The 24,367-nt window shown below is 32.5% G+C and overlaps 2 protein-coding genes across 2 annotated transcripts; both read left to right on the forward strand.

The window, feature by feature from the left end:
* Positions 1-2,114: 2,114 nt before the first annotated feature.
* On the forward strand, positions 2,115-4,723 carry LOC133681054 (uncharacterized). Its single transcript, XM_062104142.1, has 2 exons — positions 2,115-3,036; positions 4,248-4,723. The coding sequence occupies exons 1-2, from the start codon at positions 2,220-2,222 to the stop codon at positions 4,592-4,594; spliced, it is 1,164 nt and encodes a 387-aa protein (XP_061960126.1). The 5' UTR covers positions 2,115-2,219; the 3' UTR covers positions 4,595-4,723.
* Positions 4,724-19,891: 15,168 nt separating this feature from the next.
* Positions 19,892-21,793, forward strand: LOC133692174 (7-deoxyloganetin glucosyltransferase-like). The gene is made up of 2 exons (XM_062112918.1): positions 19,892-20,647; positions 20,744-21,793. The coding sequence occupies exons 1-2, from the start codon at positions 20,152-20,154 to the stop codon at positions 21,670-21,672; spliced, it is 1,425 nt and encodes a 474-aa protein (XP_061968902.1). The 5' UTR covers positions 19,892-20,151; the 3' UTR covers positions 21,673-21,793.
* The last annotated feature ends 2,574 nt before the right edge of the window (positions 21,794-24,367 follow it).

Here is a 24,367-nt window from a genome sequence, read left to right on the forward strand (position 1 = left end):
CACACTATACAAAAGGAAATCCAGGCTTTACATGATAATAGTAAGTGGACCCTAGTCCCTTACCAGGCCTCTATGAACTTGGTTGGAAGTTGATAGGTTTATAAGATCAAACGGTATGCCGATTATAGTGTTGAGAGATACAAAGCCCGACTAGTGTCAAGGGGGTTCACTCAACAAGAGGGGATTAACTATTTAGAGACATTTAGTACTGTAATCACACCTACCACCATCTGGTTAGTACTTATTATTGCTGTCTCTTATGGTTGGCCGATTCATCTGTTGGATGTTCACAATGCTTTCCTAAATGACATCCTTCAGGAAGAGGTATAAGTGGACCAACCGCCTAGTTCTATTCATTATGTTTTTCCTACACATGTATGTCGTCTTTATAAATCACTATATGGTCTCAAGCAAGCTCCTCGGGCCTGGTACAAATGATTAAGTACTTTCTGCTCTCTATTGGTTTCCAAGCATCTAAGGTTGACACCTCTCTTTTTATCCTCTTTTTTATGGTGCTCTTTTTTATTTACTTGTGTATGTTGATGATATTTTGTTGACTAGGAGTAACTCTAAGTTACTCCACTAATTGATTACCATACTGAGCTTAGAATTCAAGCTTCAGGATTTGGGTATTATGCATTACTTCTTAGGCATTGAGGTAAAAACCACTTTTATGGGCATTCTACTATGTCAACATAAATATGCTACTGATATCATTTGACAAGTAGGTATGCCATCTTGTAAAGTGGTTGACACTCCTTCATCCCCTTCTTCTATGTTAACCATCCTTTCAGGTGCTCCATACTCTTATTCCACTAAGTATAGATAGATTGTCGGTGCTTTGCAGTATCTTACTTTTACCAAACTTGATATCTGCTATGCTGTCAATAGGGTGTGTCAATTCATGCATGCTCCTACTAAAGACCACTAGACGGTTGTTAAACATATTTTATAGTATCTTCAGGCTACGACATCTTATAGTTTACATGTTACTTAAGGGTCATCTATGTCCCTTTATGACTTTACTGATGCAGATTAGGCTGACAATGTTGACGATAAAAAATCTACTGGTGGTTATCTGGTGTATCTAAGTAATATTAATGTTTATTGGAAATTTAGGAAGCAACGTACTATTGCTAGATCCTCTACTGAAGCCGGATACAAAGCTGTCGCTGATGGCATTACTGAAATCCTATGGCTTTGTTCGTTACTGTCAGAACTTCGTCTTCATTCTCCACCTATAACTACCTTATGGTGCGATAATTTAGGGGTAATATTTTTGTTAGTAAACCCTATCTTTTATGTTTATACTAAACATGTTGAGGTGGACTACCATTTTATTCATGATCGAGTTACCAAGAAGGAGATTCAAGTTCGGTTCATCTCTTCGAAGGATCAACTAGTTGATGTCCTTACCAAACCGCTACTATCTGCACCTGTTGCTCATTTTCGATCCAAGCTTCGAGTGGAATCTCCCTCTTCGACTTGAGAGGGCATATTACAGAGAACTTATCATATACATAGTGTAATTATCATGTGCAGTGTTTTCCACCATTACTATTGTACACAACTTTAAACATATATACACGCAAAAGATGGTTGCTACTCACACACGCAACCATTACTATTTTATACAATTATATTATTCTTCTATTCTCTAACTATAATAAACAATTTAGGCTTGGTACATTAACTAAATCAATTAATTAAAATATAAAAATCAATTGCAAAAAAAAATAATTATATGACATATTTCAACAAACTAAATTTATTATTACAAGGTACATGAGTTGAATCAGATTGACCGGGTTTAAAAAATTTAGACCCATGATATTCATTTTTCAAATTTTTTTAATCCACCATCATTTATAAATATTTATATTATCTAATTTTATTGGATTGAATAATGCAAATAATATATATTAGTCGTTTTTTTAACAACCCTAATAAATCTCATGGAACGAGTGCTTACCAATCACCACATATTCCATTCCAATGACTCAATTGTGACTTGACCATGTCCTGATTAATTGCTCCTTAGCCACACACAGCTGTAATCACTTCATCGATCTCCCACCTCTTAAGTACAAAAACAAAACCATCCGCACCCCCTATATTTATTTTCCTTGTACTCTTAACAAAAAAAAAAAAAAAACCACATAGTTTCTCTTCTTCACATAACGAGATAGAAAAACCTAAAAAGTATACTCCATCAAAACATGGGCATGATGGAAACCTCTCCCATCACCATAGCTCCTTTGCTAATAAGAAACATAGCAATCACCATATTTATCTTTGCTGATAAATCCCTCGTTACCTTAGCACAAAAATATAAACTTCTTGAACACATTCGTTATCTTCTTGTCACTTCTTTTCTCTTCTTTTTACGTTTACTTCCTTCTCTATTCCCTTCTTTAAACCCTAGTGACCAAGATCATAATAACAACAATTTTCATCAGTACCATCCTCTTAAGCCACCCAAAAGTGAAAACTACTTGCCATCATCAGGTTTTGGAGATTCAGGTATTGCTCGAGCACTTACACAGCTACTGTCAATCGTCAATGATATTCCTGTTAGCTCAAGAAAGTATGAAATAGTTAGATCATTAGCAGAGAAGCTTATAGATGATAACCATAAAGAAAACTTCGAGGCTTTACAAGAGGTCAACCGTGGGGTTTTATCTGCGGCTTTTTCAATGACTCTTAGCCAGCTTGAAGCAGCCATGATGGAAATAGGGCGTGATGGGGGTGAAACTGGCGGCTCAAGGACGGGACCAGTTAATGATCAGTTGAACCGGGTCTTAAAAGCAGTTCGGGCTGTTCGGGGTAGGAGTTGGGCCAGGTTTGGTAGAGGTAGAGAAGGGTTGGACCGGTCCGCAGAGAAGTTGGCGGCTGAGCTGCTTTGGTTGGGTCAGAAATTGGCTACTTGTAGATGTGGGGAAGAAGCTGTTTGGAGGTGGGCTTCGGCTTCAAACTTGGCTTGGCTTGCTCTCTCAGCTGAGGCTCGGCTACAGGGTTCATTGGTGAAAGTCTCAGGTAAGTTAATTCTTTCAGGACTAATTGGGCCTAAGTTGCTTAACCAGAGCTTTAATTTCCTAAACTAAATTAAACGGCTAATATTATTATTTTTCAATCAAAACATACATTCTTAGAAAAGGTTCTTTTTTAGTTTTTGATTACTTGTATTCTTGATTGGCTTGATTTTCCCTTATTTTGATTATACGCCATTGATTGCACTTCAATTAACACTCTTTGCTAGCACTTCTTTTTTGTTTATAATATAGTTGTTAAAGAGTTCGGACTGGATTACTTATTTATTGCATAAACTCACAAATCACTTGATTAATCTGATTATTGATTTTTTTCAAAATAATGATATTTTAATATCATTTTAAATTTTTTTTAGTGTTAATTAGGCTAAATTTGGACTGGATTTAACTAAGTAAATAAGATTACAGGACAACTTAGTTGGATCTACTGGTTCAAGTTAAAATCAGTTCAATTCAAAATTCAGCTTAAATCAAACTTTGTATCACTAATTTTTTAAGAATAATTTAACGATGGCAACCAAGTTTAACAATAATGATTGATATTGTTGTCCACTTTGATTATGATTATTAAAATTTCATAATATTATTTGGGAAAACTATATGAACAAACATTTCTATTTTATTTTATGGAAAAATTTTAATTAATAAGATGGTAGATGTTTTTCAATGAATTAAATTTCAATGCATAGAATTTTTATCTCAGAAAAGTTTCTCGACGGCCAATTACTGCGGCCATCCGAGTTTGACCACTATTTATACCACTGATAAAGAACAAGAAAATATTTTCTTGTGATGGGATGTGTTCGTGAGGACTGACATGCATAGAATCCTGAGATTGAAAGGGAAAACAGTCTTATGTACAATTGTTTATAAATAAATTATATAGACGAACTCTTCATTGGTCAAACAAGAAATTCTAATTAATTAATCAGTTAATAAGTACTATATATAGGATCATGTCGTGATGAGACAGGTGCAGCAGGTTTGTTCTTATGCGAGTTTTTCTGAATGTTTCTCATCCATGATTAAAGTAAGAAACCTACAGGCTCAAATAATGAACTTGTAATGAAGAATATTAAAAAAAAAAGGGGGGGGGGGGGGGGGGACAAGACTTACTAATTGCTTGCTGATTCTTCTGTGTTTAATTTGTTTAAATTTATACTATGAGTGTGTTTAACTGCATGAAATTCTTTTCAGCATTCCTGTTTAAACAAGCCAAGGAGTTGGGACTTGATGAAACTGAAGAAGGCCAAAGAGAACAAGAAAGGCAAACGATGATGAAGATGATGATGTCTTGGCTACCATTACTATGTAGAGCAAGCAATGGCACTGATGCACCAGTCCTCAGCGTGAGAGAAAGGGCTGAACTAGAGAGAATATTGGAAGAGATGATAGAGATGCTGGAACATGAAGAAGAGCAGGAGCAGGTCTTGTCTTTGTGGCTGCACCACTTCACATATAGCCCATCTTCTGACTGGCCTAACCTCCATGCCTCTTATGCTAGATGGTGCACTGCTTCTCGTAAGCTCTTAATTCTTAAATGAAATCGATAAGTAGCTAGGTTAATTATGTTTTAGATTTTCATTAGTGTAATAAAATAAACATTGTACATGCTTCAAGTTTGTAGTATTAGAAAATTTATATTTTAATTAATCAAAGTCTTTGTTTAACTATCTTTCTTCTATTGTTAATATTAATATTTTTTAGAATCAAAGCTAATTATTTAAAGCTAGAACAGCCTCCACCAACTAAAATTTTACAACCTTAATCATCTAGTAGATAGTCTAGTGATAAGAATTTGAAACTAAAAAGTTTGCTCCTCTAATGGTCTCAGGTTCAAGCTCTATGGTTGTTAATATGATAATCAATAGAGACTTATATGGTCGTTAATTTCAGGGCACATAAGATTAGTCAAAGTGCACGTAAACTTGTCTCAATACCCACATTAATAATAATAATAATAATAAAATTACAACCCTTGTTATGCCATTTAGTCGTTAAACAACCGTTAACAAAATTTGGACATTTAGTATTAGTCATTTTGTTCGTCCACACTAGTAATCTGAAGAAGCATATGATCAAAATAATGATAATAATCGAATTAATATTTTTTATAATAACATGTATTTTAAAACTAGTTTAAACATTACTCAAAACAAACTCTTTTTGTGAGAGATTTAAAAATACACTCCCGCATCTATTTGATATATTAAAAATAATATTTTTTTGTAAATGCTAATTTTAAGATTTGAATTCAAGAAATCGAACAAGAAAATAAACTTTCTCGATTATCAGATTTTTTTTATGAATCATATAAATGAAAATACATGCATCAATATAGTATACAATAATTTTGAGATGGCTCGGCTACATCTCTTTTATTTTCTGGGCTATTACCAGGTAGTGTCCTCTTTACCTTTCCATGGAGAATACTGTGCACATGAAAGGGATGTTTGTGGCTAAAACCGATGCGTACGTCTATTATTTGCATGACTTTCTGAGTCCCAAAGGATCCTTCTTGTGCATTCCATTATTTCATGCGAAGAGAAATATATAGTCTATAGTCACGATTTGAAAGGCACTCTTCCAGTTTGCATGGTCGTTGCTGGAAATTAATATTTTAATTTATTCTGAACATTTACTTTCATAGACATCAAAAACATCAAATTTATGGTTCAAATGATCGATTTCACCAAAAATTCAAGTCATGTAATTTACAGAGAGATACAGGGAATGCTCTCTAATGTCTAATGATTTACAGAGATACAGTCTCCAACAAGAAAAATGAAGTCTACAATCGAAGCTGACCAGCAATAACCGGTCTTGAAACATATGCAATTTAGAGTTCGAAAAATAAAGAAGTATAAATAAATTTAGAATGATTACATCAATTTTAATTACTCATAGCTATTAGTGCATTTTTAATGACTTTATTAATGACACATAGAATATTAGTTTAAATTAATTAATATTAAAAAATGTTATATAATTATCAATAATTCAATCATTATAGGTAGATCAGACAATTTAGATGAGCAATACGAAGTGAAATTTCGTAGATTTACATAGTTCTTAATGTAAATAATGCAAAAACATAAAAATTAAAAAACATCTGAGCTAAAACAATTAATCATATGTTTCTTGTACTATTATCTCAATTTTCATTACATTATTTACATGATAGTTAAAAATAAACCCGAGGGGAGTAAATTTGATAAAATGCTTCACAGGCGCGTGGAAATTAATTTTGTGGTTAATTTGAAAACAATATTAAATAATTCCAAACTATATTTTTATTATGGAATCCTTAGTATTAAATTTAAATTATATACCATTGTTATTTCCATCATCATAATAATAATAATCAGGTGATCATGTATATATTATTACATTATTACCAATAATAATCATGCTATCAACATATAAGGGCAAAATAATATAACCTGCATCAGTGCTCTTAATAAAAAGAGCAGAATCATGACTATTAGAAACAAATCTAAAAGATGAGATTATAACAGAAAATTTCTCAAACCAAGCACGAGGTGCTTGTTTGAGACCATATAATGCTTTTTTGAGCTTACAAACATACTCAGAGTCATGTGAAACACCAAGAGGAGGCGATATATAAACTTCTTCTTGAAGATCTCCATTGAAGAAGGCATTTTTAACATCAAGTTGTGAGATATGTCATTGACGAACCGAAGCTACAACAATAAGAGTACAAATAGTAGTTATTTTTGCAACAAGGGTAAATGTCTCCTCATAATTCATACCATACTGTTGAGAGTATCTTTTTGCAACCAACCTAGCTTTGTATTGCTCAATAGACCCATCAAAGTTAGTCTTGATCTTATACACTCAACAACAACCAACAACACTCTTACTAGGAGGTAGAAAAACCAAGTCCCAAGTATTTATCTTATGCAAAGCAGAAAGTTTATCATCCATAACTTGCTGCCAAAGAAAATCAAGAATTGCCTCTTTATAATGAATAAAAACTAAAAAAAAAGTAAATGACAAATATACAATTTAGAGATTAAACATGTTTATAAAGTGACATAAGGAATGCTCACTATATACATATGCTGGATTTGTCCATAAAACTAATTAAGTATTTTAATTTTTTTTATAATAATATATATTTTTATTTTTATTTTTATTTTGGTTTGGCATTGGCTTAAGCTGCACATAATATAAATTGATGATAGTCGCGTAGCACAAAGTTCGGGCCATGCAAGGATGAACATAAGTATTATGGCAGGCCAATATGCATTAATCAATACATTCTATAATGATCATAGTGCATTATTAAATGTGCTAAGATTCATATTTCATTTTTCAAAAATCTTTCTATATAACGATTGCCACATCACCTAATAAAAAAATATTCAAAAAATTTAAATATTCCTAGCATTATCTATTTTTTTAACCTCAAATATAACACACATCACATATGAACGTTATTAAAATTAAATTAAAAAAACTAAAAGGTTTGTTGATTCCATTGTTCATCAAGAAACAATTTAACAATTCATTATTCGTTAAAACAATAGTAACATAAGCCAAACAAAAAATAAAAATGAATTTTTTTTGTTGTAAAATTAGCACAACAAATGTACAAATTTGACAGAATAACATTGTTTCAAAAAGATTTGGTGAAATAGTACGATTTGATCATATTACGTTTCACAAATGATTTATATAATTCTCTAACACCCCTTAAAGTAAAAACTTTTTAAACTTGAAAATTGCATGGATTCATATTATCTTATATTTAATTTTATTTTTATTAGTTATAATAATGGTTGTGAGATTTAAAGTTGTGATTAACTATGATATCTTTTTAAAAAACCAATTTAACTTAAGTTTATCTTATTAAATGAAATTTAAAGATATATTTTTTATAATTTTTTCATGAAAGGCTTGTCGATGGCTTTTTTGTTGACGGGAGAGAAGGCTGGGTTTCTCACTGAGTGGTCGTGGGTTAGTAGGTTTCTAGTCGTTTAGATCCTCTTTCTTGGCTAAAAAAAAAATGGAAGCTTGAGGTTTTCTCGGGGCTGTCATCATTGTTTCATGGCATAAAGTCGATGATAAGCAGAGAGAAGCGTGCACATGAGAATTTATTTTTTACCATTTCATTTTATCTCTTCTTTTCATTCAAGTCCCTCAAACTCCTCTTCCTTCACACTTAAGCCACTATTCTTTAAATTCTCCACTACATCCTACAAATGTTTAATGGAAAATGCAACAATTTAAAAACACATATATGCATATATACACAGCTTGATGGTGTGGAACGATTTAATTTCAAATTTGTGCCGGCCAAGGATACTTGTCAGGTGATCTCCATGTTCACTCATTAAGCCGGGACGAGTTTATTAACATTGCCAAAGAACTCTCGTGAGAACGTGCAAATAACACATTATTCTTATCTCTATATTCATTAAATTAGCCTTTAATAAAGTTTTAAAATCTAATAAAATCTCAAAATACACAGAATAAACAGAGATAAATTGTTTTCTTGAGATTTTAATAATATTTATTAAGTGTTTTTGGATGAATAAGTTAGAAAATAGTTTTCTTTTACCAAAATTTTGGATCACTACTTTGGTAGTTGAAACTATGCTGGTATATGAAGCGATGTGTAGCACTACAAACAATGTGACATCTACTAATTAATAGTTTTTTTTTTTAAAAAAAAAAGTTGGAATCATTGTCCTTCCATTTTGAAAAAATAAATGCTAGCCTAGTTAAACAACTTGAACCCAGGTACCCGGGCTCTAATTGTTGAGTATTTGTTTTTACCTCGATTGAAACTTAAATTCTTTAGAATTAAATTATTAAAGAAATACTTACGATATTATTTTGTATATAATATTTGATTTTACTTTAGTTTTCATAAGATTATAGCATTCTTTTATAGTTTTAGTGAGCACTCTCTTTATCCAATTTGTCCCGGAAACAATTATAAAATCTCAAACTAACTAGTAAGTAAAAAAATATAAAAGAATTATCACATTCAATCACATAAAAGTATAAAAATACACAAACAACTTATGTTGATTGACAACTTACAACTACTCCACATGCAAGATGATCAGAAAAATTAACTATGAAAAAATAGAAGATTACAAGATATCACACAAAATTAATTTCTCACCTAAGATCCTAAAATAATCTGAAACTTACCTTTTCTTTCTTCTCTCTAGCAACCTAAAATGTAGAAAATAAAAACATTTACAAATAAATCTTAACCTTAAAAAATGATAATTTTAAGCTTTTTATATATGAACTAAATACATGGATATTTATTTTTTTCACTTAGCTTGGACTTCATAATTTAAGACAAACCCAACACAACCCTTTATTTATTTTTATTTTTTTGAAATTGTATTCGTTTTCTTTTATACATATATCTATTTTTCTTATCATATATTTAAATAAATAATGAATCATAATAATTTTGATATTTTTTTCATTAAAATATTTATTTCTTAGACAACAACTTACCATAATCATAAAAGCAAGCTTTAATAAATAAAAAAATTCCCTTCATTTAAATTTAAAGTCTTTAAAAGTTAATTATTAAAAAAAATATTATATTATTTTATTATATAACATTCTTTTTTACTCTATTTTTTATATTGTGGCATTTTTCATATGATATCAATAAGGGTGCTCTTTTATGCAACTCTTCATTTAAAAAAAAATCATCGAATCTTATTTGTTATATTTCTTACTCGTGTTTATTTCTCTTATGTATGAGTAAATATATTATGGATTAAAGTAGGCCCCCTCGCCAATGTACAAGTATTACTACCAGAAAATTGATAAATACAAATGGAAATATCGAGGGAATATTTCCGTCGGTAAATTTCTGAGGGATTTTACTGACAGAAATATTTCCTCGGTATATACCGAGGGAATTACCGTGGGAAAAAAATTAAAACAAAGCAAAAAAAAATAATGACATGTCATTTTTACTAACGGAATTACCGACGGAATTTATTCCGTCGGTGATTCCGTTGGTAAATTTGTTGGTAAATTGTGAACACTGTTCATCATGTTAATTACAAAGGGAATCACTGACAGAAAATTCCGTCGGTATTTTCCAAAGAGTAAATCACCGACGGATTTAAAAGTCGTCGATGTTATTTGGCGGTTTTCTGAAAAAATTCAATTAATTTAAAATTTTCATTTAAATATTACAGACAGAATTACCGACGGATTGAAAAATCGTCGGTAATTTTTTGGCGGATTCTGAAAATTTTTTACGAAATTGAAAATTTAAATTAAATATTACCGATGGAATTACTGACGGAATAATTAAAAAATATTAATATTTAATTATCCGTCGGTAAATCCGTCGGTAAAGTGTCCCAATAAAAAACCTGAATGCCCTTATTTCATAAGAGACAGACCCGTTTCTTATTCTTCTTCTTCTTCTTCTTCTTCTTCTTCTTTACTATATGTAAAAAACATCATTAAGGTATGTCTTCTTCTTCTTCTTCACTTTATGTAAAAAACATCATTTCTTATCTATTTCTTTCTCTTCTTTTCTCTCCTCATCTCCTTCTCTTTTCCTCCATGCTTGGGTATGTCTTCTTCTTCTTTCTTCTTTTATCCTCTTAGTTTTTTTTTTAATTAATATGCTTAATGAAATTTTTTTTCTCTCCTTAGCTTCACTTGCAACTACATTAAGGTAAGATTTTTCTTTTTTCTTCTTTTTTCATGATTTTTTTCACTATATTTGTTTTTTATTTTATTTTTAATTGTTTTTGTTCTTAATAATTGTATAAATGTTGTTGTGAGATTTTTTTTCATATGAGATCAATTTTTAGTAGATTTATTTATAGGATTTTAAAAATTTTAGCAATTGCAACTTCATTTTTTTCATATGAATTTTTTTAGTTGAATTTATTTTTTTATTTTATTTATTTGTTGCAAATTTGTTTGAATTGATTTTCTTATTCTTTTTTCCAAGCATTTTGAGTATATATTATACAGTGTTAATTTATGTTAATTTAATTATTTTATAATTTTATAAAATAAATTTTTTTTAAAATGTTTTTCAATAATTACCGACGGAAATTTCGTCGGTAAATCCCTCGGTAATTCTGTTGGTAATAAAAAAATTATTACTGACGCGTCTATTTCGTCAGTAAATCCGTCGGTAATTCTATTACCAACGGATTTACCGACGGACAAAACATTACCGACGATCATTTCCGTCGGTAATATAATTACCGATGGAATATGTGTCTTACACCGACGGAAAAATTCTATCGGTAAAACTGTTAAATCTTGTAGTGTATTGTGTTGTTGTTATACATATTTTTTTTTTAATACATTGGTGTCAAGATTATCATTTCTCAAAACTTTTTATGTTAAAAATAGCATTGTTTCATTAAACGCATTTAGCATTTTCTTAACACATAATATAATTCCATTTTTTTTTATGGTTTAAAACATGTTTTTAATGATTAATAGCATATTGGCCTGTGCTTCGCAGCGGGTTAATAATATTTTTTTTTCAAATATAAAAAATTATGAAGAATATAGAGAATATTTAATGCATTAGATCTGACGGTAACCCAACTCTATTGGGTCCTGCCGGTAGTGAGGCCCAACACTATTGGGTCATGCTACGACAGGCCCAACGCTATTGGGTCCTCCTAGACAGTAGGACTCAACTTTACTAGGAGAAAAGAAATTCAATCAACCCAACCTCATATGAGAAAAAATTATCATCGCCCAAATTTTGTATAATATAAAAAAAATCTCATCAATTTATTTTCTCTTTACTGCATGAAAAAAAAATTACTTAAATGAAAATAAAAAAAATCTAAAATGTAAATATCTGGGTCTAACTGCGAGCCGAACCAAATAGCATTGGGTCTAGCTTTCAAGCCAAACCTAGCACCTGTTGGAAGCGATTTGGATCTAGCTTGGTAACCAAACCCAACAGCTTTTAGCACAGAAAACAGAAAAGATAATGCCCCCAACATCACTTTTTGCCTAAAAAATAGCAAAAACAATACCCCCATGACGTTACAATGTCGTCCACAGTGCAAACACTCTTTGTCTACAATGTGGTCCAGAGTACAATGAGTCTATGTCCATAGTAAATGGGATGGAAAAATATACAATTCGTTACATTACCATCACTAAAAAATAGTACCTTCTTTTTAATTAATCTGTGGCAAAAATTAACCCAGTTTTTCTTTTATTCTATGTATATAGTATTTTCATTTTTTATGGAAAACTTTGTAGCCATTAATATATAAATACCTATTGTTTAATATTCCAAGGCGGTTATTTAATAAAAAAGAGACAAAGAATTGCAAGTATATGATAGTATGATTGCTATGAAACACCACTTTTTTGGTTTTTATCAATTTGCATCTCTTATGTAGCATGTGCAATCCATTACCCTAGAAGAATATAAGATGATTAATCACTATAAGGTCCATGCAAAAATGACCTAAAATAACAACAGAAAGACCCAACCTTAATTCTTATATGAATAGGCCTAAAAAAAATTGAACTTCTACCGTATAACAAAATTCCATAACATTTGTAAATAAACACATTTAATGGGAGTGTCATGAATTGAGTTTTGCTGGTAGTAGCGCCCAATGTTATTGGAAGAAAAGAAATTCAACTAACCAAACCTTAAATAAAAAAAAATTATAATCACCTAACTTTTGTACAATATAAAAAAAACTCTCATTAATTTATTTTCACTTTATCGTATGGAAAAAAATTAGATAAGAGAAAAGAAAAAACATCTAAAGAGGCAAAAAAATAAAATTGAAAATATCTCGGTCTGGCTGAAAGCCGGACCCAATAGCGTTGGGTCTAACTGCCAAGCAAGACCTAACACCTGTTGGAAGCAATTTGGGTGTCGCTGACAAGCCAGACCTAGCAGGGCTAGGGCTAGGTCTGGCTTGACAGCCAGACCCAACAGTTTTTGGAACAAAAAAAGGAAAGACAACGCCCCTAGCAACACTCTTTAACTAAAAAACAACGACGACAATGCCCCCATGGTGCTACAATGTCGTCAACAGTGCAAATACTTTATGTCCACGGTAATTATCATCTAAATTTTGTACAATATAAAAAAAAGAGTCTCATCAATTTACTTCCTCTTTATCGTATGAAAAAAAAATACATAGGAGAAAAGAAAAAAAATCTAACGAGGTAAAAAAATAAAATTGGACATATCTGTGTCTGGCTAAACTTAATAGCCTTGGGTCTGGCTGTCACGTTAGCTCTGGCTTCCAAGCCACATCCGATAGCTTTTGACAACAAAAAAAAGACAACACCCCCGACAACATTTTATGACTAAAAACAGCAAAAACAATGCCCCCATGACGTTATAGTGTTGTCCACGGTGCAAACACTCTTTGTTTATAGTGTGGTCCAGAGTGTAATGAGTCTATATCCATAATAAATAGAATGCAAAGATAAACAATCCGTTACATTGTCATCCCTAAAAAAACAATACCCTTTTTTAATTAATGTGTGGCAAAAATGAACCAAGTTTATTTTTATTCCATGTAGATAGTCTTTTCATTTTTTATGGAAATATATATATATATATATATATATATATATATGTGTGTGTGTGTGTGTGTGTGTGTGTGTGTGTGTGTGTTAATAAATAAATACCGATTGTTTAATATTCCAAGCCAATTATTTAATAAAACAAAATGATGAAGAATTGTAAGCATATGATGGTATGAATGCTATGAAACACCATCTTCTTGGTTTTTATCAATTTGCATCTCTTATGTGGCATGTGTAATCCATTTTCCTAGGCGAATAAAAGATGATTGATCACTATAAGGTCCATGCAAAAGTAGCCTAAGAATAACAGCAGAAGAACCCAACCCTAATTCTTATACGAATAGGCCTAAAAACAATTTAAACTTATACCGTATAAATAAATTCAATAACATTTGTAAATAAACGCATTTAATGAAAGTGTCAGGAATTGGGTCCTACTGGGCAACAAGCCCAACGCTATTGGGTCTTCCTAGGTAGCAGGACTCAACTTTATTGGGAGAAAAGAAATTCAACCAACCCAACCTCAAATGAAAAAAAAAATTATAATCACCCAACTTTTGTATAATATAAAAAAGTCTCATCAATTTATTTTCTCTTTACCGTATGAAAAAAATTAAATAAGAGAAAAGAAAAAATCTGAAGAGGTAACAAATAATATTGAAAATATCTGGGTCTGGCTGAAAGGCGGACCTGATAGTGGTGGGTCTGGCAACCAAGCCAGACCAAGCAATTGTTGGAAGCGATTTGGGTAGCCAGACCCAATAGGGTGGGGTCTGGCTGTCCAGCAAGACCCGATAGTGTCGCTTTTGGCTCTCATGCTAGACTCAACAGCTTTTGACCCTAAAAAAAGAAAAGACAACACCCCCAACAACACTTTTTGACTAAAAGTAGCAAAGACAACACCTCATGACGCTACAGTGTCGTTCATAGTGCAAACACTCCATATCTACAGTGTGGTCCACAGTGCAATGAGTCTATGTCCACAGTAATCATCACCCAACTTTTGTATAATATAACAAAAGTCTCATCAATTTATTTTTTCTTTACCATATGAAAAAACTATTACATAAGAGAAAAAAAAATCTAATAAGGTAAAAAAGTAAAATTCAACATATCTAGGTTTGGCTGAAAGCCGAACCCAATAGCCTTGGGTCTGGCTACAAGCCAAATCTAGAACCTGTTGAAAGCAATTTGGGTTTGGCTCTGTAACAAGACCCAATAATGTGGTAGCTAGACCCAACAATTTTTGGCACAGAAAACAGAAAAGCTAATGCCCTCCAACATCAAGTTTTGACTAAAAAGTAGCAAAGACAATGCCCCCAAGGCACTACAGTGTTGTCCACAGTGCAAATATTCTATATCTATAGTGTAGTCTACAATGTAATGAGTCTATCTCCATAATAAATGGGATGGAAAGATGTACAATTCATTACATTGTCATCTCTAAAAAACAACACTTTTTTTTAAAAAAATTAATCTATGGCAAAAAAATAACTTGTTTTTCTTTTATTCCATGTACATAGGCTTTTCATTTTTTTTGTGGAAAAATCTATAGTCGTTAATATATAAATACTGATTGTTTAAAATTCCAAGGCGATTATTTAATAAAAAAATAAACGAAGATTGCAAGCATATGATGGTATAAATGGTATGAAACACCACCTCTTTGCTTTTTTATCAATTTGCATCTCTTATACGGCATGTGCAATCCATTGGCTTGGGTGAATAAAAGATGATCGATCACTATAAGGTTCATGCAAACTTGACCTAAGAATAACAGCAGAAGGACCCAACCCTAATTCTTATGCGAATAGGCCTGAAAACAAATTAAACTTCTAATGTATAAACAAATTCCATAACTTTTCTAAATAAATGCATTTAATGAAAGTTTTATGAATTGGGTCCTGCTAGGCACCAAAGCCTAACACTGACACAACTCTATTGGGAGAAAAGAAATTCAACCAACCCAACCTCAAATGAAAAAAAAAATCATCACCCAACTTTTGTACAATATAAAAAAAGTCTCATCAATTTATTTCCTTTTTATTGTATGACAAATATTAAATAATAGAAAATAAAAAATATCTAAAGAGACAAAAAAATGAAACTGGAAATAATCTGGGTGTGGTTAAAAGTCAGACCCAATAGTATTGGGTATGGCTTCGAGGTAAACCCAATAGTGTTGGGTATGGCTCCCAAGCTAAACCCAACAACTTTTGGCACAAAAAACAAAAAAGACAATGCCTTTATCTGTATGTTTTGACAAACAACAGCAAAGACAATGCCCCAATTGCATTACAGTGTCATCCACAATGCAAACACTCTATGTCTATAGTGTAATGAGTCTATGTCTATAGTAAATAGGATGGAAAGAAATACAATCCATTACATTGTCATCCCTAAAAAACAATACTTTTTTTAAATTAATCTGTGGCAAAAATTAACCTAGTTTTTCTTTTACTCCATGTAAATAGGCTTTTCATTTTTTGTGGAAAAATCTATAGGTGTTAATATATAAATACTGATTGTTTAATATTCCAAGTCAATTATTTAATTAAAAAAATGACGAAGAATTGCAAGCATATGATGGTATGAATGATATGAAACACCATCTCTTTACTTTTTATTAATTTGCATCTCTTATGCGGCATGTGCAATTCATTGTCTTAAGTGAATAAAAAATGATCGATCACTTAAGGTTCATGTAAAAATGGCTTAAGAATAACAATAGAAGGACCCAATCCTAATTCTTATATGAATATGCCTGGAAACAAATTAAACTTCTACCATATAAACAAAATCCATAACTTTTGTAAATAAATACATTTAATGGAGACGTCATGAATTGGGTCCTACTAGCAACAGGACCCAATGTTATTGGGTTATGCTGGGCAACAAGGCCCAACACTGACCCAACTATATTGGGAGAAAAGAAATTCAACCAACTCAACCTTAAATTAAAAAAAATTATCATCACCCAACTTTTATACAATATAAAAAAAATCTTATCAATTTATTTTCTCTGTTCCGTATGAAAAATATTAAATAAAAAAAATCTAAAGAGGCAAAAAAATAAAATTAAAAATATCTGGGTCTGACTGAAAACCAGACCCAATAGCATTGAGTCTGGCTCCCAAGTCAGACTCAACAACTTTTGACACATAAAACAGAAAAGACAATGCCACTAGCAGTACTTTTTGACTAAAAAAATAGTAAAAACAACGCCTCTATTGCACTAAAATATTATTCACAGTTCAAACACTTTATATTTACAGCGTGGTTCACAATTTAATAAGTTTACATAGTATTTTTGCCGTGTTTTTTAATATGTATAATAATATATTTATTTTCCTAATGAACAAAAAATATATATATATCCTCCAGCGAAGCGTGAGCACGACGCTAGCAATACCTCATCCAACAATACTAGGGTATCTACCGAGGGGACCAATTTATGGTGAAAGATTCTCCGTCGAAAACAAGGAATTGTCTCTGATTCCTAGCTCTTTCAGTACCTATACGTCCCTTTCTCCAAATTAAATATTTGGTCTGAGCCTCTCCATTGGATGGATTGGAAAAACAATCCATGAAACAGACACATACCAGCAAGGCAATACATCCATTTAATTAAACCTTTACATATATTCCGTGACAACTCAAAAGCATTTACATTCTTTTTATGATGAACATATCTTCTGATAAGTTTGTGTCTCAACCAACATTAATCTTCTTGAAAGATCTTGAGTTCTTCTGTCTTCATCAAAATTTAATAAATTTTCTAAAATATTGGGTAAAGATTTAAAACGAGAAAAATATAAAAATATAACATATTAACTACTTAGCTAACCTCAACATATGTATTTATTTTGTTTTCTGACAGTGTGATGCAAAAATTAATTAAACAAAGAATATATTTTTTTATGGGCAAAAGAGGCCACAAAAATGTGAGCTTCAAATTCAAAGATTTATTTTTTCTAAATAATAATAATACTAAAGTTTGTTTTCTTAGAAGATTTATAAAATCTTAATTAGCTAGAAACTCTATGTCAACTAGAATACCAAAACAAAAATCCAAAATTATAAAAGAAAGAAACATGAAATCCAAAAATATCAAAAAATCAAAAAATAACAAGAAAAATTATCAAAATTATCAAAACTAGGAGCCTTGACAAGATTTTTTTATATCTAAAAATGCAATGGTCCAAGTAGCTACACAATGGCTATTTTAAAAAAAAATAACCTTTATAAATTCTTGTAAAAAATTAAATATGATCCACCAATCGGATTAAAAATTATAATTTTTTTGAGTTGATATTCGTTATATTTGACTTAAATATATTAATAAATATATCTGATAGAATATTTATATAATCTATCTTAAACAGGTACTTATCCATTTATAACACACTCACTGTTGAGAATAACTTGATATCGCAGGCATGAGCACACACAAAGTCTTCATTCCTATCATTCACCATACCTGTTGAGAGAGAGAGATGGCTGATAAACCTCATGCAGTGGGTGCGCACCTTTTCCAGACCAAGGCCACAAAAATCCAATGCTCAAACTAGCAAAAATCCTACTCTTCAATGGCTTTCACATCACCTTTGTTAATACTGAATATAACCACACGCTTACTCATGTCTAGAGGCACCAGCTCTCTTGATAGCTTGCCAGACTTTCAATTCGAAACTATCCACGGTGGTCTTCCACCATCAGATATGCTGATTCCACTCAAGACAACATGACTCTTTGTTACTCGACCTCCACAACCTGCTTTGACTTGGATCATGAGAGTAATGTAAATTTTAAAGAATAAAATTAAAAATAAAAAATATTTACTAAAAAAACATCAAACAAAAAAAATCAAGTTAACTAATTAACCCGCTAAATTAATGATGTATTTCATAAAAATATAACAATTTAATTAAAAATAAATTATATATTAAAAGATAAAATTAAAAAAATATTAAATAAAATATTTTAATAAAGAGTGATAGGGGGTGGTACAGTAAAATCCATGTGTTTTTGTTTTTATATTAAAATCCGCATCTCTGCCATATCTCTACTTGGTAAGAAAAGTGATTGATAACTTTGTCACCTTGCTTGGTTTTTAGCCCGTGCTTGATTAATGTAATTTGACATTAGCTGGGTGAAAGTGATAGCATTGTCGTCTTATTTGCCTGCCTGTATTCATGCTCGTAGTTATGACATGGGTGGGTCCACCCCAATACTGAAACTGGCCTCCACCTGTCGGTGTTAAATTAAATGGGTCCCGTGCTCCAATTACAGGCATTGATCTTATCTCATGCAGAGAAAAAGAGTTTGTAATTTTATACACACATAATAAATCATGGGATTTCTTACAAACAAGGAAAACATAAGAATGTACATGTAGGAATGAATGATGACACAAGCAGTGGTTTAGATACAACAAATAATCACAAATCATAATTTTGATAATTTCTATCGGCATATTCATTAATTGCTTTGTTGGTTTACAAGAGACATGGCCAAGGCCGAGTATTATTACCGACGTGAGAGAGGGCATGCAAAACACACTTGCAATTATGAGCATATAAAGCACTCCAATCCGACTATTTACTGGCTCCTTACCCTGTATAGTTGTTAGTATAGATTCGATGTTCGTTTTATATCCTGTTTTTGCTTTTTAAAAATATTTTAAAAAAATTATTTTTTTAATTTTAAAATAATATTTTTGGTGTTTTTATATTGTTTTAATATACTGATATCAAAAATAATTTTTACAAACTAAAAACATATTATTTTAATTTATTTTAAAAAATAATTATTATTACACTCTCAAATATGTTTATATATATATATATATATATATATATATATATATATATATATATTGATGTGGCTAGCTTGGTCCCTGAATGTTATAATATAAAATCCAACAACCTTGTTATAATATAAAGTTAGAACTAATAGGACAAATGACTTTAATGAATATGCAATTCAGTTTAGGCCATTAATTAATTTATTTATTTTGGCTCATTTACCCAATACGAATGTATCTACTGAGTGGATCGATTTCTGGTGAAAAGATTGCATTAAAAAAGAAGAAGGAATTGTCTATGAAAATGTATGGTTTGAGCGTCTCCCATGCATGTATTGGAAAGAAAATTAAACATGATATAAATCCATGAAACCTACGCATACCTACATTCATTTAATTGAACCTTCCATATTGTTTGATATATATATATATATAAAAAAAAAGGATTAAAAACAGATTTTAGGTGTCAACCAAAACCAAAACTAAATCTCTTCGTGAAGAATTTTGAAAGCCCATTTTCCATTTCGTCTTGTGCCTTCAGAAAAACTTAATTAATGTTAGGTAACCAAAATATAAAAAAAAATAGCATACCTCTTTAACTATATATGCGGCCAACCTCATGAGATCTACTCATTTTGTTCGGTGGCAGCGTCTTAATTCCTATCATTCACCAATCTGTTGAGAGAGAGAGAGAGAGAGAGAGAGAGAGAGAGAGAGAGAGAGATGGCTGATAAACCTCATGCTGTGTGCGTCCCTTTTCCAGCCCAAGGCCACATAAACCCAATGCTCAAACTAGCAAAAATCCTCCACTTCAATGGCTTTCACATCACCTTTGTTAATACTGAATATAACCACAGACGCTTACTCAGGTCTAGAGGCGCCAGCTCTCTTGATGGCTTGCCAGACTTTCAATTCGAAACTATCCCTGATGGTCTTCCACCATCAGATGCTGATTCCACTCAAGACATCTTGACTCTTTGTTACTCCACCTCCAAGACTTGCTTAGCCCCATTTCGTGATCTTATTGCCAAACTCAACTCTTCCAGTGTTATACCCCAGGTAACATGTATTGTCTCTGACGCTGTAATGAATTTCACTCTTGATGCAGCTGAAGAATTTGGAATTCCTGATGCACTGTTTTGGACTCCTAGCGCCTGTGGTGTTTTGGGCTACTCAAAATGTCGTTCACTTTTTGAAAGAGGCTTGACACCTGTTAAAGGTATCTGTTTAAACGAAACTCGAAAGATTGTCTTGTGAATCTTAGTAAAATGCATGGTATTTACTTCAACTTATACTACATGTTTTTTGTTTGCAGATGTGAGTTATATAACAAATGAATTCTTAGAAACAGCTATAGAATGGATTCCAGGAAAGGAAAATATCCGTTTGAGGGATCTTCCAAGTTTAGTTACAACTGCAGACGTGGACGAAATCAATTTGATTATAACACTAATAGAAAGAACTTCAAGAGCTTCTGCTGTCATTTTTAACACATTTGAATCCTTCGAACGAGATGTTTTGGATGCTCTCTCCACAATGTTTCCTCCAATTTACACTCTCGGTCCTCTTCAATTGCTTGTTGATCAGTTTCCAAACGGTAATCTGAAAAATTTTGGTTCAAATCTTTGGAAAGAAGAGCCTGGGTGCATTGAGTGGCTTGATTCAAAAGAACCAAACTCAGTGGTTTATGTAAATTTTGGTAGCATCACTGTAATAACACCACAGCAAATGATGGAATTTGCTTGGGGGCTAGCCAACAGCAATAAACCTTTTTTATGGATTATAAGGCCTGACCTAGTTGAAGGCGAATCTGCGATGTTGCCATCTGAATTTGTATCTGAAACGAAGAAGCGAGGCATGTTAGCAAACTGGTGTCCTCAAGAACTAGTCTTGAAGCATCCTTCCATTGGAGGGTTTTTAAGTCACATGGGGTGGAATTCTACAATGGATTCTATCTGTGCTGGTGTGCCACTAATTTGTTGGCCGTTTTTCGCTGATCAACAGACCAACTGTATGTTTGCTTGCACTAAATGGGGTATTGGCATGCAGATTGATAACAACGTGAAAAGAGACGAAGTGGAGAAACTTGTGAGGGAGTTAATGGAGGGAGAGAAGGGAAAGGATATGAAGAGGAAGGCAATGGAATGGAAAACCAAAGCGGAGGAAGTCACTAGGCCTGGTGGTTCCTCCTTTGAGAACTTGGAAGCATTGGTGAAAGTTCTTGCATGCAAGCAGACATGTTAGAATCCTAGTGGCAGATCTTCTTTCTTATCGTTTCTGTATTGGCAATGCACTGCATGCATTAAGCTGAATAAAATTATCTTGTGACCATAAATAAGTATTAATTTCAGTATTTTTCAAATAATGTTCCAAATGCGCACACAATCTTGACTTTTAGCAACGAAATTGGTTGCATGCTGAAAAAATTTTATTTCTTAAAATATTAGTCCTCTTGAATTTCTTGTTCATTCCCGCTGTCTCAAAATGCATCAGATCTTAGATCACTACTACTAATAATAAGACAAATAATTGGTGTTCTTATATATAAATATATGTGGTTTTGTCTTCTTGCCATTGTCGGCAGCCCTCAAGTTTTTTCCTCAAAGCTGTCTTGTACTTGTAAATAATCATGTTGTGTTGTCTTCTTGCCATTCACTCATAGGCAACAAATTAATGATGGTAATCGCCGTCTCTGCCATATCTCTTCTTGGTAAGCAAAAAAAACAAAAAAAAACGATTCATCACTTTGTCACCTTGCTTGGTTTTTGGCCCCTGCTTGATAATCGTACTGTAATTTATTATTTGCGGTGGGAAAGAGTGTATTAAAAAAAAATATTCACCAATCAAATTTCACCTTATATTATTTTTATTTTATTTTTATCTAAAAAATTAAAATAATGGTTAATATCTCTTCTATACACTACCAAGATTTCACAGTTTTACCGACGGACCAATTTCGTCGGTGTGTAATTAGAAGTTCGTCGGTAATTTTTTTACCGACGTCATCACCGACGGATTACGTCCGTTGACTTTACCTTCGTCGGTGATTCCCCCTTCCGTCGCTATATCGGTCGGAGCAACAAAAAAACCATTTGCCGATGGTTTTACAGACGAAATTTGCACGCAAAAAAAAAAGATTCTCGCTTGAAATATACCGACAGATTTTTATTCCGTCGGTGATATTGTAATTTACCGACGGACACTATCCGTCGGGAACTACGTCGGTGAGTGTATGAAATACCGACCAAATCTGTCCGTCTGTAAATTCGTTGGTACTGGTGGAAGCTACTGTTAAATGCCAACGGATGAATTCTGTCGGTAAGTCTGTCGATGAGTGTTTAAAATACTGACCGAATTCATCCGTCGGGAAAATCCTTGGTAATTGTTTTTTTCTTAATTTGTTTTTAAAAAATTATTTAGGATATATAATATAAAACTATATAAATTAATTGTAATACAAACCAATTATGCAAATAAAATTTATATTAAACATTAAAAAAAAACAAAGTTAAATAATATTCATTACAAACTGAATATGTTTCAAGAAAAATATTAAATGAAGTTTTAAAGGTAAATAATGTTGATTACAAATTAATATAAAGGCGGAGCTGGAGGAGGAGGAGGAGATCCTGGAGGAGGCTGGTGGTTATACGGCCAAAAAAGATTAGGCGCACATGTTCCACTATTTGCCATGTTCATAATCATTTCGCGAAGCTGTTCATAAGCTGATTTTTATTGTTTATGAGCCGCTTCATATTCCGCTTTTTGTTGTGCTTGAGACGCTTTGAATTGCTCAGACTCCGCTCTTTGTTCCGCTCTTTGTTCCGCTCTTTGTTGTGCATGAGACGCTTTGAGTTGTGCATGAGACGCTTTGAGTTGTGCGTACTCTGTTTTTAGGTTATCGTATTTCTCGGTGAGCTGAGCCGTGTGTTGCTGCAAGGCCACGAACTCCTTAGATTGGGAGCTTGATATTGATTGGGAGCTCCCAACGGTTGAAACACTACGGGTCAACCGCAAGTTGTCGGCCGTAGTGTTGGAGAGCCCGGAAACCCGATTTTTATCGGGTCCACTTGATGAGCCAACCTCCATCCACAAATCTGGATCGAATTCCGGATGGGTCAAAGTATCGTCCTCGTATCTCTCCCTCAACCGATTATTATAGGTCTCCTGAAAATAAAATAAAAAAGTAATCATCATATTCAATACAATAAACATAATAACTTACAAAATAAAATGGTTGAACAAACATACCACGAAATGCTGAGCACGGTTATCAACGAACTGTTGCGCCCCCTTCTGGCGGTCTTGACTCCGCACGTGCATCTCCACAAACAGCTCCATCGGGCTCGGCTCACGTCCAAGAGACGCAGCCTATAATGGAAAAAGATATATCAACAACAACTGAATTTAACGATATATTTCATTTAAATTAATCTTACCATCCGTTTCGCATGTGCAGCAAACGGAACGGAGCCGCCAGTGTGCGTTGTCACCCCGCCATGAATTGGCCGATTCCGGTTTCCAGTACCAGACTGTGAGCGTCGTGTGAACCGCTCAGACGTCACGTGCTCAAAATAGTGCGTCCATATATCTTCCGGGATGTATATCGGTTTGAAATCCCTCCAAACCGCAACATCGTTCCAGCCTTGGAAACCCCTATCCCTCGCTGGTTTTTTTGCCTTTTTTTGTGCTTCATACCAAAAATCACGCAACCTACTTCACGCAACCAAAAATTACATTTCGAAACATAAATTTTTGTCTAAAAAAAATCATGTATTGTTTTCGATCTTACTTAGTTGCCGCGTGATTTTCCCACACCCTTCTCACAACAGTGTTATGCTCACTGTCCCAGCAGAATTTGTGCTGTGTATAAATATACAAGTTTAAATAAAAACAATAATTTATTTACAATTATATTAATAATTTATTAGAAATAAGC

This window comes from Populus nigra, chromosome 1, assembly GCF_951802175.1.
Source record: "Populus nigra chromosome 1, ddPopNigr1.1, whole genome shotgun sequence".
NCBI classification, from domain to species: Eukaryota; Viridiplantae; Streptophyta; class Magnoliopsida; order Malpighiales; family Salicaceae; genus Populus; species Populus nigra.

What these genes read in the sequence shown, in the direction of transcription:
- LOC133681054 (XM_062104142.1), top strand. Translation starts at nt 2,220, where the DNA reads ATGGGCATGATGGAAACCTCTCCCATCACCATAGCTCCTTTGCTAATA. An exon ending in TTCATTGGTGAAAGTCTCAG is followed by an intron (nt 3,037 to 4,247) that starts GTAAGTTAATTC and finishes AATTCTTTTCAG; the next exon opens with CATTCCTGTTTAAACAAGCC.
- LOC133692174 (XM_062112918.1), top strand. Translation starts at nt 20,152, where the DNA reads ATGGCTGATAAACCTCATGCTGTGTGCGTCCCTTTTCCAGCCCAAGGC. An exon ending in AGGCTTGACACCTGTTAAAG is followed by an intron (nt 20,648 to 20,743) that starts GTATCTGTTTAA and finishes TTTTGTTTGCAG; the next exon opens with ATGTGAGTTATATAACAAAT.